Source organism: Alligator mississippiensis, chromosome 1, assembly GCF_030867095.1.
Source record: "Alligator mississippiensis isolate rAllMis1 chromosome 1, rAllMis1, whole genome shotgun sequence".
Lineage (NCBI taxonomy): Eukaryota > Metazoa > Chordata > Crocodylia > Alligatoridae > Alligator > Alligator mississippiensis.
Window position 1 is genome coordinate 319,918,896 of NC_081824.1, and position 16,085 is coordinate 319,934,980.

Below are 16,085 nucleotides of genomic sequence, written 5' to 3' on the forward strand. Positions count from 1 at the left end.
AATAAATCCTTTTATAAAATAAATTAAAGCCTCAAACAGTGTTTAAAAAGTGTCTCACAGGACTCGCATAGAACCTTTTATTTCCTCAAAAATATGTCCAAAATGGATCATCATTGTTGCCAAAATGGCAACAATCTATATTCCTTTGCTGTCTCTTTGCCATTTCAAAATGAATGAGTTAGGGGTATTAGTCCTTTTCATAATGGGCAAATGTCTATATCACAAAAAGTAAAAAAAATAAGTCTGTCATCAAGTTTGGCAATAAATGACAACCTCAACAGAGAAGCCAGGAATTGTTGGGAAACGAAGACTAAACTGTCTTTAAACAAAGGGTTAATTTCTGTAGTGTTTGCTTGTACCTGCAGAGTTCTGGAATCTGGGAGACGAAGGGTTTTTGTATCCTTTTTTGCATGTGTGAGGGGGATTAGAGAAACAGATGCTTCTAATGATGATAGCTATACAAATGGTCAAATGGATAATGTTTAAGAAGGAGAACCTCTTATATTCTTACTGAATGCCAGAATCTGAGATACTAAACTAACTTCCTAATATACTGCATTTACTCAAATCTAAAATGAGGTTTTTTCCCCCTTAATTACATGGGGGGCGGAGGTAACCCTTATCTTAGATTCACATGCAAGGTAGGAGGGGCACAGGGGTGAACCAACAGCAGCCTCCTACCCCTCTCTCTGCTTGCCCTCTGCATCTTCTGCCCCCCTCTGCCTTCTTTCCCCTCCCCTCCTTACTGGGCACATCTACATGAGATGCTTAATGTGCAGTAGACTAATTATACTGTGCATTAGTGCATCACAGCAAGAACCGTGCTAATGCACAGTAGAATTGGTCAGTCATGAAAAGACTGTGCATTGTTGCTGCTGTGCATTAGTGCCAGCTATTGGACATTTATGTAGTACCTCATATTAGAGGTACTAAACTTAATATGCCATAACAATGGTGTATTAATGTACATGTAGATCCCCTACCTGTAAGGCCCAGCTTGGCTCCAGCTCAGGCTGGATTTTCTCCTGGGTGCAGAGCACATGGAAACTCCATCCTCTGCCCAGCCAGTCAGCAGCACCAATGCTGCCTATTGGCCCGCCAGGAACCACATGTCTGCATGCTGTGCGCCATGACCTGGGACAGGATTGAGCCCAAGCAACATCTGACACTAAGGTGGTGGGGAAGAATCAGAGACTGTGGAGAGCAAGGGGGAAGGGGCAGGGATTGTGGGGGAGAGGGGCAATGGCTGTAGGAAACTGGGAGTGGGTGGTACAAGTGGCTGTGGGGCAGGAAGGCTGCAGGGAGAAGAAGTGGATGGGGTAGGGCAGAGGCAGGAGGGTCACATGACCCCTCCCCCCACCCTCCAGCCACTGCTTTCCTTGTTGTAGCAGTGGAGGGGGGCATGGATTTAAAACAAACCTCTACGAATTAGACTCTACACCTAGAAAATTATAACAAAGTTATACATTTTCCATATATAGAATCTAATTACTTGGCGGGTTGTCTTCAATTCTGGGTTGTCTTAGATCCAAGTAAATACAGGGGATTCTGACACATGGTCTCAGGTACTTCTTTGTAATAATATGGATAATTGCTACTTGTTTTCTATTTTTACATGGAAGACTAAACACTGAATGATGTTTCCTACCACACAGAGATGGTTATATATGTGTATAGGTACACTGTAGTGAATGTTACAGAATGATTAGGCAGATATATATTTAATTCCTTTGAGTACTGGCCTGGGCCTTAGGAATGTGTAAAACAGATGAAAACATGGATTTTCAAACATTTTGCATACTATTTTAGAAATATTTTAAGTTTTTTATAAAAATGCCCATTTAAAAATCTCACTTTGAACAAGCCTGTTGAACAGAATTATATTCAAATGAACTGAATTACTTTCCCCTCCCACAGAAACAGAACCAAATCATTTGTGTAATTCATCAGTCATCTGCAATGATTCAGGTTAGTGCTTTTCTTTGTTTCTTTTTTTTTTCTTTTTGAATGTATCACCTCAACTTATTTCTCTCTCTTAAAAACTGAGGCCAGGTGCAGTGTTCCTATAAAATACCTCTAAAGATACCTATACAGTATCTTAAGTTTTAAATTCTTATATTTGGCTTGTCAGTCTAGGGCAGTGGTTCTCAACAGGATGTTGCAAGATCATTTCAAGTGTGCTATCATGCAAGCATCACTGCTGCCACCACTGCAGATTGGTGAAATTGTCTCCAGGAGAAGGTGCATGCAGGGCCACACCAGGAAGCAGCTGTGGCAGGACAAGGGCAGAGAGAGCAGTTTTGTTTTGTTGTAGGGAAGGGAAGTGGCTTTTTACTTATTCAGTCATGTGTTTGTTCAGTGGCACGAAAAAGGTAGCAATAGATGTGGGGTGGATGTCTATTACTCCATGCTGCAGGTCTGAGGTGGGGAAGTATTTGGGGCAGCAGGGAAAGGTCTGAGGCAGCAAGGAAAGCAGGGAGATCATGTTGCCTCTTGTCCCACACTATTAAGGGTTGGACAAAAGGCAAAGTGTTTCTCCCAGTGAAGGGAATCAGTTGTGCTGTGACACATCGTGACATAGCTGAATTGCTCCATTTGGTGCTGTCTGTTCCTAGTCTAATGTGCAAAGAGCGAGAAAATTCCAAAAGGGCAGCAGGGAGCTGACCAAGCCACCCAGCCTGCTTCTTGCCCACCCCACACAGGGTGACTGAGATCACCTGGGCACATGCATCTCTGCAGGTTGATTCAGCAGCTGCACTGCCTCTTTAGACTAAGTACAGACAGTCAAAAGCCTGGAGCTGAATTGATTCAATCTTTGCAAGTTTTTTTAAACTGCATAGATTGAACCAATATGCAAGTGAACTAATGTTCACTTTTCAAACAGGAAAGGCAGCCAGACTCCTGCCAGACCCCTGCAGTGGCCCATACTAATAGCCAGGGGGCACTAGAGCACTCCACAAGAGAGCTGGAGCCCTTTGGTTCCCCAAGCCACATGCTCTCCTCATTGCCCCGCTGAGCAAAGGATGGTGGGGGGGGGGGAACCCGCCCATCCTGCCTGGCACCAGATCTCCAGCTGAGAACAGCCGGGAGTAGGGGGAGGGGAAGCTGAACTTGAGGGCTTTACTCACCCCCCCCAGCTGGGAGTGGGGCTGGAATATCCTAACCATGCCCCCTTCTCAGCCTCCCTGCTAGCTGAGGCAGCAGGGGAGGGGAAGCCTGCACCTGGGCTTGGCTGTGCCCCCCAGAGCCCAGAACCAGGAGCCACACCCCCTTCTCAGCTTCCCAGTTTGCTAAGAGAAACCTGTACTGGATTTTGGCTGTGCCCCCCAGATCCGGGAGCAGGGCTGGAGTCTTCTGCCATGTCCCCTTTTCAGTCTCTGCAGCAGGGTTTGGCTCCACCCTCCAGAGCTGGGAGCCACGGCCCCCTCTCAGCTGGCCCAGAGGCTGAGAAGGGGACATGGCAAGGAGACTCCATCCCTGCTCCCAGCCTTGTGGGGGTGGAGCCAAGCCCTGATACAGGCTCCTCCTTCCTCCCAGCCAGCCCAGAGGCTGAGAAGGGAGCATGGCTCCTAGCTCCTGGCTTTGGGGAGCAGACTCAAGCCCACGCTGCAGACTCCCCCTCCCTTCCCCAGGCTGAGAGCACCTGGCCTGGGAGTCCTCCTCTCCACCTCCCTCCCACTCCAACCAACAACACTTGGCTTTGGGTCAGATGCTGGTCCAGAGGGGCAAGTTTTTTTCCCCCCACCTCCTCCTCAGCCACCTGGAGGGATAGTGCTCTGGCTGTGGAGCAGAGGGGCAGGGCAGACAACCCTGCTTGTTGGAGAAGACAACACAGCCCAAGGCTGCAAAGCATCATGGGATGCTGAGGGACTGTGAGTTAACTTGAACCGGGAGGGGAGCTGGGACAGAAGTTCCATAAACTAGTTTGACCTAAATCAGTTAAGTCTGATACTGCATCCAACCAGCTGTATCTTAAACCAGTTTCAGCCATTTTGAAAGCATTTTAAGTGCAGTGAACGTCTGTTCGGTTACAGGTTTAAACTGGTTTTTGATCACTTAAGCCAGTTTATGTGTAACTTTTGTCTCTAGCCTTAAAGACAGGGAGAAAACAAGAATGCACATCAGTCAGACAGCGGGGCACAAGCCTAATGACTCACTGTGCTAGGGCACATGATGGAGAAAGTAGGAGCCTAGCAAACTCCATTTGCTTTTGCACCACTAGCTGCAAAAACAATGAGGGACATGTGCACTTCCCAGGCACTTCCCAGGCAGGTCCCAGAGTTAACCTGATCACAAAGGTAGATTTAAAAAAAAAACAAAACCATTAAAGTGGAATCCTGTGGTTGCCCCATTAGGTACTGCCTGCAGGGCTAGGATCTCTGACAAAGACTGTTGCCGCCATCACAGTGACTGCTGCTGTCCCAACTGAGGGAGGCAGGCCCAGGCTACATAGGGACATTCAGTTTTTCCTGGGAGAGTTGCTGCTGGACTCAGTTGGAAACAGTGACCATGCCAGTAGCGATGGTTAGGGGGATTTCCCTCCCCATGTCTACTCCTAGGGACTGGGCAGGGTGGGTAAAACTACCACCCCACCCATCACCCCTGCTGCTGCTGCTGCTGTGAGGAAATAAGCAGATAAATGCAGACTCAGGCTTGTTCCTGTCTGGTCAATAGCTCGCCCTCATGGCCCAGCCTCTCTGCTAGGTGGTAAGCACTGTAATATGTAAATTAGTTTTTGAAATTGCATGCCACTCAATTCATAAAAGTTATGGAAAGTGCCTTGAGTCCAGTGAAGGGTGTCTAAAGTCCAACAAGGGGTGCCTTGAGTCAAGAAAGATTGAGAACCACTGGTCTACAGAGTGTACTGGGAAGTGGGAAAATAACTTTTATGAGTGAAGTTTTTTCAGAGATTGAGACGTCAAAAGAAGAGGGTCTCTAACAAACAGATACCTTCAAGAAATGAGTAACAAACATTGGATGCTCCATGTCCATGAGCTCTGAATAGATCGACTGTCTAGTTCTCAAGACAGTTCTAGAAATGTAACCATGATAAATATTAATGACTAACTTTATTTGCCTTTCGGTTTTAGTTTTCTACATGGGCAAGGTAAAATTTCAGTCCGGTGAAGAAATCGATACTTCATTAAATGTTGAAATAGTAAGTGTTAAAAGAACTTCTTTAAAATTTGTTGTAATCTTATGATTACAAATGTATTTATTTCCATATTGTTTAAATAATCATATCCTAATAATACTTTTTAAATGTTTTGTGTATTGTCTTACATGCAATTTGTGACACAAGAATTAATATTTAATGGAGAAGTATAGGGCAAGACAGTCTTAAATGTGCATCTTCTTTAGGCTGGTCTACTTTTTAAGCTGATGTTCCAGTTGAGGGGATTCTACTATACCAGTATAATTTGTGCAATTGGTTCAGCAAGCATTAAGTATCTTTAAAGCTGCTTTGCAGTTTTTACCACAGTTGTTGCCACGTCTTTATCAGTGCTATAGAGGCTGTGTAGACAGAACGGGGCCCTAAATTTATAAAAGTGGTGGGTTTTTAAAAACGCTGCTTCAATTTAGGGCCCTTTTAACCCCTATGTTGTGCACACACACAAACTTACCTGCCTGTCCAGTGGTGGGGAGGGGAGGGTGGCAGAGTGGTCCCTGGGCTGTGGTGGGGGTTGATGCTTCCCTCCGTGGCACCCGCCCACAGGCACCCGACTCAGGCGGTCCCGGGGGGCACCACAGGCACATTGGGAAGCACCGGGCTCCCGTGTAGCTCAGGCAGGCAGGCAGGCTCTAGGGGGGAAAAAAAAGATCTTGGACAGAGCCTGCCTTCCCAGGCTGCCTGCACAGGTTTCCTGCAGAGCCCCTGAGCTGCACAGAGCCCAGTGCTTCACTCCGCAGCTGTAGGGCAGCAAATTAAAACTCCTTGGAGGAGTTTTAGTTTGCTGCGCCCCAAGTCATTTAAGGTGCATTACGCCATCGAATTCGTTACAGCAGCTGGAATTACTGCGCAATAAGCTGCTGACACGTGCAAACACCAACACCATTAAAGTGGTGCAGAAGGAGTTAACCCTCTTTAAAGTGTTGTGCACACAAGACCCTTGTTTCATGTACACATGGGTGTAGATTCCAGATACCACTTTCAGCAAAATGTCCCCTGGGTGCAGTAATCATAGAAATGCTTTAACTGCTGGGAATAATCATAGGTATATAGGGAAGGTAGAAATCTCTAATCAATCCTCCTGCACTGGAGCAGGAGCGATTTACTAAGGCCATTCCTCTAGCCTAGAATTTGTCAAACTTTTTAGCCTTAAGCACCCCTCTATAACTTTTCCAAATCTTGTGGCACCTCAATCAAAAATCACTGAACTAGAATCTAAATTCAGAAAAGGTATGGAGGGAGCCCTGACGCTAAAAAAGTTGAGAACCACTGATCTAGCTGGTGGCAGGTAAGAGCTGGGGACAGATACAGGACCTGATCCTGCAATGCCCTGTTCTTTCCACTGTTTGCCTCCTTTCTGTCCTCCCACCCCCCAACTGCGGTCTGTACCCAAGAGGTCAATGGCAACCCACTGCTGAGACTGATCCTTCAGGGTCTCATCTGCTAGCAACTGTTCCTGTGGCCTCTCTCACCAGCCCTGGGAGCTCAGAAGGAGTAGAGGGAATGAGCAAGGCTCCAAAGCGTGACTCTGTCCACCCATCTGCTTACAGCACAATGCACTGCTGAAGCATAGGAGCACATGGGCCACATAGGAGTTGGGCAGGGGAGGGGGAGGCAGTAGTGAGAGACAGCCACATGTGCCACTGGGTAACTCGGACAGGCCCAGGGTGCTAAACAGGGCAGGAGAGGATTTACTTCCTCACACAGGGGCCAAGCGGTGCAACACCCTTAAGCGAATCCCATGGCACCCCAAAGTGCTGTGTGACCCCAGCTGAGAATTAGCACTCTAATCAGTCCTTAAAATCTGCCAATGAAGCTTTTCCAATCTTTTAGGAACCCTGTTCCCATGCTTAAAATTGTTTCCCTGCAACCACTATCTAAACTAATCACTATCTAACCTGTTTTAGCTTAAGCCAATTAATTCTTGTTATATCCCCAGTGTACATAGAGAACAGTAAATCACTTTCCTCTTTATAACAACTTTTTATGTATTACAAGACTGATATAATGTCCCTCCTCACTCTTCCTATTTCTAGGCTAAACAAATCCAATTCCTTCAACCTTTCCTGACAATAATCATCCTATTTCAGTGTTTTCTCATTGAACAGTGGTTTTAACCTTTGGGTAGAGGTTGGCAACATAGGGCCTGCAGGCTGGATCCAGCCCACAGGATCTGGCCTGCATAGCCCAAGGATTTTGCCTATGCTTGCTCATGTGGCCATGCCTATGCTGGGGCTAAATATTGAGGAACTGTGCCACAGCCAGGTAACTTCCAGCTGTGCCCTTGCTGGTGTTGCTTGTGCCACCTAACCTTCCCCCCAACTGGGGTGTGGGCATAGTTTACGGCCAGTAGGAAGCTGCACTTCTGCCACTTCTCCCTCCTCATACCCCCACTCCACCTCTGAGCTGCAGAGCAGAAGCAGCAGCAGAATGGATGCAGCTTCCAGCTACCTGGTTCCAGCACAGCTCCCTGCCATCTGGAAGCTGCACCCAAACCACAGCTGGGGAGCTGGGGATTGGGAGAAGCTGAAGTCAGGTGGGTACAGTGTCTAGTGGCCTGGCCCCGGTGTGGGGAAAATGGAAAACTTGCCCCTGCTGCGGAGCCCCACATAAGCCATTCAGACTTTGGAGCACTTGGAGCCAGGTTGTTCCAGCACATAGCTTGAAAAGTTTGCCAGCCATGGGCTTTGGGTATTAAAATTTGATTGAATAAGCTGAGCATGGTGCTTTTTAAATAATATATAAGAATTATATTTTTATCTAGAAATGTAATATTTGTGTTTCTGACAGATTAATAATATCAGCAGCAAACAAGTTACAAAATTAATTCCACTTACAACTCATACTCTACAAGACCCAACGTAAGTAATGTGTAATTATGGATATAAATTGACTCCTCAATTTCAATTGAATGGTGTTTGTATTTGAGAGGTGTTCTGTCGTCAGCAGGCTCTCTACGTCTCATTATTCCTGTAGTTATTCCAGAGTGAATAATTATTTCCGGGACGTGAATACTTATCTAGCCTAGGAAAATTCATAGTGATTTGAAAATACTTATAGACATTTATAGAAATGACATTTATAGAAAATGTGTAATTTTGTTTTTGGGGTTATAGGTTGTAGCCGTATTGGTCTAAGGACATAGGCAGACAAGGTTCTTTGGGTAAATCCTGTATCTTTTATTAGACCAACTAATATTAGTTGGAAAAAATCTTCTTTGCAAGCTTTTGAATACAAATACCCTTTGTCAGGCTGAGGAAGCAGTTGTTCTGCACTCTTCTTGGATGGAATAGAATAGAAGCCAGATGCCAGTATGCATGTGAGAATGCCAGTCAATGAAAATGCAAATTGAGGCAGTCAATGGGTGAGAGACAGGTGTGGGGGAAAGAGGAATGTAGACATGGTGATAATATAGCTAGTAAATAGTAGTGAGGTTACCTGGGGTATCAGATGTTAGGTAGGTTATAATATGTCATAAATCCAATGTCTATATTTAGTCCATGATTTTTTGTATCCAGTAGGTTGATGAAGTGAAGTTCATAGGCTCGTCTGCAAAAGGTGTTTTATAAATTCCCTTTGAGGATTAGAACTGAGCGAGTGGTTTTGCGAGAAATGTGCCCCCACAGGTAACTGGGTATTCTTGTCTTCGATAGATTTTCAGTGTGTGTTTATTCTGGTGCGCTGTTGCTTGGTTTCTCCAAACCAAAACAACAGCTGCTTACCAGAATGAACACACACTGAAAATCTATCAAAGACAAGAATACCCAGTTACCTGGGGGCATATTTCACACAAGAAAACCACTCTCTCAGTTCTAATCCTCAAAGGGAATTTATAAAACACCTTTTGCAGACGAGCCTGCGCGCTTCCTCAGATCCTGATCTTGCCATTCTTTTAATGCACGCCAGTGGCCTGAGAGTAGCTTTTACTCTATACCTAATACTTCCCTACAGCAGCTACATTGCCTTATTTCTGGATTTGTAGTGGGAACAAGTGGGTGGGTTATGTTTCTAGTTTGCAAAACTAACAAGATATTAATAAATCCTTCAGAGCTACCAAGATATTAATCATTAATTGCTACCTAGTTTTCAGTGAGCATTTGTGGAAAACTTATGATAGACAACTTAACCCTTCTGGTCTCGTACCATGGCTTTATTTATAAGCCCTAATTATGTTACAAAGACTTGCTAGGAAAGCATCAGTATTTCTGCTGGGTTTGGACAGACAGAACAACAATACTGAATTAATGTGTGAGAATGTATCAGCTGTCTGTACACTCTGTCCTGCAGTAAGTGGTAGTTATATTTACCCATGAATGAAAGAGCTACTAAATTTCTGTGGTTTAGCTTCTGCTTACTGCAAGATAGAAACAATCTCACAGTGGATCAGCTTGGTGCATGGAAAATCCCTCTTCTCTTGCCTTCCCAGCCCCACCTTAAATTGGTATAACTGTTTCATCTCTCCCTACCCTTTGTCTTTTAAGTAACTTCAAAAGAACTGAATTTATGAGAAAATAAACTCGTGTGGGATGACAGATGGGTGAACTGCCGATGCTGTGATATATCAAGTGGCAAAGCAGAGCTATAGAACCTGATTCAAAATATCAGTGATTTTCTTTAAAAGGATGTTTCTTCCTGTAAAACTATTTTCCCTTTAAAATATGTAAACATTTAAAAAATAAGAGCTAGAGCTATGAAGACATTAATAACATTGTTGAAAACAATGATAGATATTTTAATATTCTTTATTTGCTATCATTTAACTTGTTTTACTGTTGGATATGAAATGAAATAGTTAAACAAAAATATTATACACCATTCATGGTAAACTTTTTATTTTAAAGAATTTCAGAATTCAACAAAACATTGCAAAAGATAAGTCAGGTAAGCAGTTTTATTTATTGTTTTAGATATTTGAGAAAGTGAAATTTCCAATTTATTTCTCATGTTATCATAATAGCCAAACATAATTTCTGTTGGCAGAATAATTTCATTTTATCTTTTTTTTTCTTACAGTCTTCAGTTATGGAGTGTGCTGCAGAAAACCAAAGGTCTGTCATGTTAAATTTTAAAAGCAATCATTATATTCCCCAAGATCTTGTATGGTGATTTGTACGAAGTAGGAATGCAGCCAAAATGAGTCAGATTCAGACTAGTTCAGAAGTCATATATGGGCCGCATCCTGCCTGAAGTGAAATAATTGGAAATAAGAGATGGGTACATGCACACGCACATGCACACACACACACATACACACTGCATATACAAGTACACTTTATTGCAGTCAATTAATGAGTTCTTCAGTAAAGTGTCACAGTCTGAATGTGCGCTCATATTAAGGTGCAGTATATTAATTAACTCTGATGTAGCTTAGTACAGTTGAGAGCAAGTACTATCTCATGTCAGAGTAATTATGTGCACTCAAATGCATGTGTAGACTGTGACCAGGGCTGGCTGGGGCACAAGGGTGCTACAGTGTGGGGGGCTGTCTGCTGGCTAGCCCCACACTGTAGCACCCTCATGCCCCAGCATGCTCCTCTGCCGCCCAATGCCACCACTCACAGCCCAGGGCTGACCCCCTGGACCCTCTGCCAACCTGGGGCTGCTCCACCTCAGCTCAAACTGCTGAAGTTTTGGGTGCACATGCAGATGTTCAGATTGCCCAACTGCACCAGAGTGTATTGCGTCATGCTAATTGCACGTGTAGCTGCACACACTGAGGACAACATCTTGTTTCTTTTAACAAATTTGCTGCAGATATCAGAGAAGGTAGGGATTTTGGATAGAGGCCATCTTTAGGGATCACTGACAGGTGTAGTACAGTTTAGGATAGCCCTCAGTTTGTCTTCAGTCTTTACCAGAGTGGGTTGTGGAGAAAAGAATCAGAAAACTACCTAATTCTTGGACAGCACTTTGGAGTAAATGGGAAGCAAATGATCACCAAGCATGCTATCAGTCTTTATCTTTCTAGAGTGAAAATAGTGGTTTGTTAACATTAACATTATCCCCAGATTTGAAAATTTCTCCTGTGAAAAATGCTTCAAATCTACTTTAACTAATTCAACATTTGGCAGTATTTGTATATATTGCATATAAAGTCAGATCTTTTCAATGGTTTTTCTTCTTCTTGCAGCATACCAGTCTGCAGTTTCATAATAAAGGTGGCTAGGACAATGAATATAAGCAATGTAATGGCAAATTTAAGAGATAGCATAGAAATAAGTCAAATAGGTAAGTTGTCTCAAATATTTAATATGGTTCTATTACAGTCACTCTCTTCAGTCTAACAAATACCATAAAGGTAACTTGAAAATGTTTCTCTTTGCAAATGTCTCTCCTTTGACTTATTGTCCACATGCACATCATCACTGGTGGTACATATACACCAAAGCAATAAAGCACAGAGAATTTTTGCCTTGGCAGTTCTCCACTGGGTGTGCTATAACTCTATCCTTCCTCAGGGGGCCACAGGGCCAAATGGTGGCTCTTCTCAACAGGTATCATCTTCAGACATATTCATAATCTGAGGCCTGTAGCTATGGTTGAAGTTCCTTTGAAGCTTCTAATCCTTTTTATTTATGTTGCTGTTCTCTTTATATTTTCTTTTAAATGTACTGTTTTCCTTTTGTTTAAAAAACACTTAATTTTATTTGTGTCATTATCTTGTATCACTCTGGCCTTTCTCTCTCTCATTTTTGGTCAAGAGAATAAAAGCCTGAACTACTGTCATAGTTTTTCCTTAAACAGTGAGTTTTAAAATATGCCCATCATGTGATGAGACCAGCCTGCAATTTAATCTCCTGGGCAAATCCATCAGATTTAGCTCTGATTCTGGGACTAAGATGCAGCTCAGTGCAACTCATTCCAGCTGGTTCATTAGCAAGATCATCCTTGACCTTGGCACTTCTAAATCTTTTAATAGGTTGCATCTCTGACACCAGCTCCAAGAGATAGCCTGCTTCACTTTTGCCATGCTTATTGCTATTTCCCATCCTCAAGAGAATACTGTTGAAGCTCAAAGAAGCTCTGAGACCTCATGTGGCTACCACCAAAGGTCATAGAAACTTGATGTCATGGGTTCTCCGAAGGGAGTGTGTGCTTGGGATTTCCAGTCTTGTCTAGTTTCTCTGAATATTCCCTAAAGCTAGCCCAACCATGCATCCCTCAAGTACTTCCAAAGTAGCTAAGCTGTTCTCATGCTTCAGATCATCTCCAGGTCAGAAGCCAACACTGCTTTTCAGGTTGCTTCATCCATTGTGATGCTTATCTCAGTCTGTGTTTCTTGATGCCTCCTGTATACATGTGCCACTTACCCTGCTGAAGTGTCAACAAGTCTATTCAGTTCCTTTGTTGCTGGAGGTTAGTCTTGTCTCTTCCAGCAGGTAGGCATTTCTGGGACTTAGCAGGGACTCTATTAACACTTTTTTTCCAATGTACAAGGTAGTCAAGGAAACTGAGGCATGAAACTTTATTACAACATTAACATATTTAAAACAGGAATATTACAATAAAATCTATAGTCTTTCACACTTGGGTATCAATGGTTTGGCACCATCCTCCAATCTGTTGGTCATCCTCAGCCTGCTCCAAAGAAAGCCAAGGATAAACAGCCCAGGCATTCCTTGAACTGTTCAATAGAGGTCTATTCTAGTGGCTGCTGTATTGACTTCCATTCTGACACCAAAAATCCCTGCCATTGGCTTTCTATAGGTGTGAAAAAATTGTAGTCCAGGCATGACTTAGCATCAGTGTCTCTCTGCTTAGCTCCTGTGTCTGTTTGTAGTGCTGAACAACTTCAGCCTGCCTTTGGAAGTGATACTTCAAACTTCTTTTCCTGCATCAGGCCTAACTTTGAACCTGGCTCTCACCACGTCATTTATAGAAAACGTGTCTGATTCTGACTCCAGGCACAGTCCACTTGATACATAGATCCATTTCAACAGTCCAGAGACTAAAGGAGGTCCTCTAGAACTCTCTCACAGAGACCTCCTGGGGTCTGGTATTTGTATGTGACCTTCCTGTGGCAGCACTTTTTAGTAATGGGACCCTCAGCTGCCTTCTATCATTGTGCAAGCGATATAGCCACTTAGACCTGTATTGATACTTATATCAAGTGCTGTGCAATTGCAGAAGCCTCCAGGGCAGATGCTGTGTTTGGCAAAGTGATCATTCAGTTATTCCAAGAATAGCTCTAAGTACTGCTTTGGAGTCATCCACAGTGAGGATGGAAGAGGAAAATCACTGGAAGAAGAAAGAAAAATAATTTACTATTAGCTGAATTTTTTTGAGATTTGTTGTCCATATGCTTGTATCCCCCAATCCTCTCTCCCCCTTTCTTGGACTTGCATTCAATTTAAGAGTTGATAGGTTGAGATGAAAGTGAAGAGCAGGAAGTATGCATCCTCACAGAGCAGAGAATGAGGAGAGTTAGGGCCAAGGCATGTTACTAGTACTGCCAAGACAAAAAGTCTCCAAACCCAAGTGCTAGGGTGCCTTGACAGCCCCAAGTGATGATGGGTGGATGGACAACATCTTGAAAAGCTCCAGTTCTTGGTAAGTAATTTATCTATTTTAAAATAAAAGGGTTAATTAAAATTGACTGTGCATATAATGTACGTGAACTGTTTCTCTGCCATGTTTGTTATTTTGGATAGATGTTGAAATGTACTTAGTGACAGATTTTTTGTGGGTTTTTTTGGTGGGGAGGAACCTTTTAATAGAAAAAAATGCTGATTCGTTTTGTATAACAAATTAATGGAACATGAGCTACTACTATATTTGAAATAGTGGCTTCAGTGGACATATCTAAAAATAGCCAAATCTTGATTCTGATATTGCAGTTATGGGGAGGGGTGCTTCATTCTGTTTTTCTCTCAGTTACAAGACATGAATTTTTATATTACACATACAGTTTGTTTGTAACACTCCAAATGAGCTATCTCCATTGTCTGTAACAGCTTGGGCCACCCAACAAAGATGTGCTGGTATTTATTTTAAAGTTTTGTGTAATTGTGCCAAGGTTTTATTTTTCAAAGTGCCTTGCATACAAACCTTATGAAATGCCTTATGAAATTAAAACCATGTTTTTCAACTATTGTGCATAAAGGTATGAGCAAATTTCTGTCCTACAGCACAAATTAGGGTAATGCTTCTTTGTCACCATAGAACAGTACTGCTGTTCAGCTCTGCAGTCTTGTCCCTCAACTTCTGAAGAGTTACAAATATTGCAACAGTAAGTATGAATTTAAAAACCTAACTTTTTCATATTTAAGGACCACTTTGCTTTTGCCTTAGCAGTAGCAAACACTTTACCAACAAAATTTTGTGGGGGGAAAATCTCCATGAGCAAAAATCTGACAAATTTCTTATCTTAGAGGTCTCTCTCAGTTTCTCCTGCAGGAGAGGGCTGTCAGAGTATTATCTACAAAGTAAACTGAGAAAGTGTTGCTTTTACAGTACCTGAATTACTGTTGAACTCCTCTTGAAAAATAGAATTTGGAGACTGTACACTCTAAATATGACAAAAATGAACAGTGTCTGTTACTAGAATACCAAAGCCATCTGAACTTATGCATTACGCTGATAATTTAATATTATATTATAATGATGTGCATGTAATTCTGAAGTTTCCTGTACTAGAGCTTTATTAACTTGTGTTTCTTAAACTATAAACAACACTAAACTTAATACACTTACTTGTAATTTTGTCTTATTTTCTGTAGTAATGTACAAGACCCAGCTGCGTGTGCTTGCCCTGCCACTTCTCCAGCTGCTTCTTCTGCTAAACATTCGGTTGTCACCTTTCATCCCTGTACTCCTCCTTCCAAATCTACAGCTGTTTTCCCTCTTCCTCTTCCCACAAAACCAACCACTAAAATGACTTTTGCGATTGACCCTGCATCTAAAACTTTCAACAAGCTTACCACTACCATTCGCAGTTCTATAGCATCTACCTATCCAACAACTAAAATTCCTCTTTCATCCAAACCTACCATCACATCTCCCACCAAACCCATTACTAGAATTCCTTCTGTTATGCCCTCTACCCATACTACCACTATATCTCCCAACAAACCTGCCATCATATATTCTCCTCCTGTTTCTTTCACTAAATCAACAACTTTGGTTCCTGCTATTGCTGCCTCGGCAAAACCTAATACCACCACTACTTCTGGTACTCATCCGACTGCTGATGGCCATGATAGCCTGACCAATGGGAACACAGGTAAATATGACAAATGGGAGACTGGCATCTTCTGTCTAAGGCATTTTCTTTATTAGAACTATGTATGTTAAATCTATTTTAAAAACTTTATTTCACAAGTACGAGCTCAGTTCTGTAAGTGGCCTGTGCAGGTAAGATAAGACAGCTGCTAACTGTTGTATACTTCAGGCAAACATAAAACAGTAAGATACTCACCCTAGGATAGTTCAAGGACTGGCATTGCAAAATTCACCTGGCCCAATACCACAGTGTATAGATAAGTCTTTTGTGAGTAAACCAGGCTGCAGAGTCCTACCTGCTCTTCAGTCGGCAGTGTCTGGTCTGAGTCCAGTCACTGTTCTTGTTCCCTTCAAGGCATATTCCTAGGATCCAATCCCTTTTAAAACCTTTCTTGAGACGTGGGACTCTGCAGTACATTTAGCACAGACCATGGAACCAGAGCCTCAGAACTGTGGAATTCCAGGCAGAGACCGGAGGAAGGGTACTGTGGTACCTGAAAGCTTCTCTCTGTCTATCCCACCCATGTGTCAGCCCAATAAAAGATATCACCCACAACAATTCTTGCCTCTTCTGTGTTTTTTGGATGATCACAGTAACAACATCACTTCAAGACTGCCTGAATTCCCTAGTCACTTAAAAATGCTTCCCTAAATTCATGGCTCATTATGGGTTCTCTGGTCTTCCTATTTAGCC

General features: G+C 42.9%; 1 protein-coding gene across 1 annotated transcript in view; it reads left to right on the forward strand.

Moving 5' to 3' along the window:
• Positions 1-16,085, forward strand: part of ADGRG2 (adhesion G protein-coupled receptor G2) — a 105,147-nt gene that overhangs the window by 69,870 nt on the left and 19,192 nt on the right. Inside the window, exons 13-20 of the mRNA XM_019495079.2 lie at positions 1,918-1,968; positions 5,091-5,158; positions 7,961-8,031; positions 10,012-10,051; positions 10,184-10,218; positions 11,301-11,398; positions 14,333-14,399; positions 14,890-15,392. Coding sequence (XP_019350624.1) covers positions 1,918-1,968; positions 5,091-5,158; positions 7,961-8,031; positions 10,012-10,051; positions 10,184-10,218; positions 11,301-11,398; positions 14,333-14,399; positions 14,890-15,392 — 933 coding nt within the window. The remainder of the gene's footprint in view (positions 1-1,917; positions 1,969-5,090; positions 5,159-7,960; positions 8,032-10,011; positions 10,052-10,183; positions 10,219-11,300; positions 11,399-14,332; positions 14,400-14,889; positions 15,393-16,085) is intronic.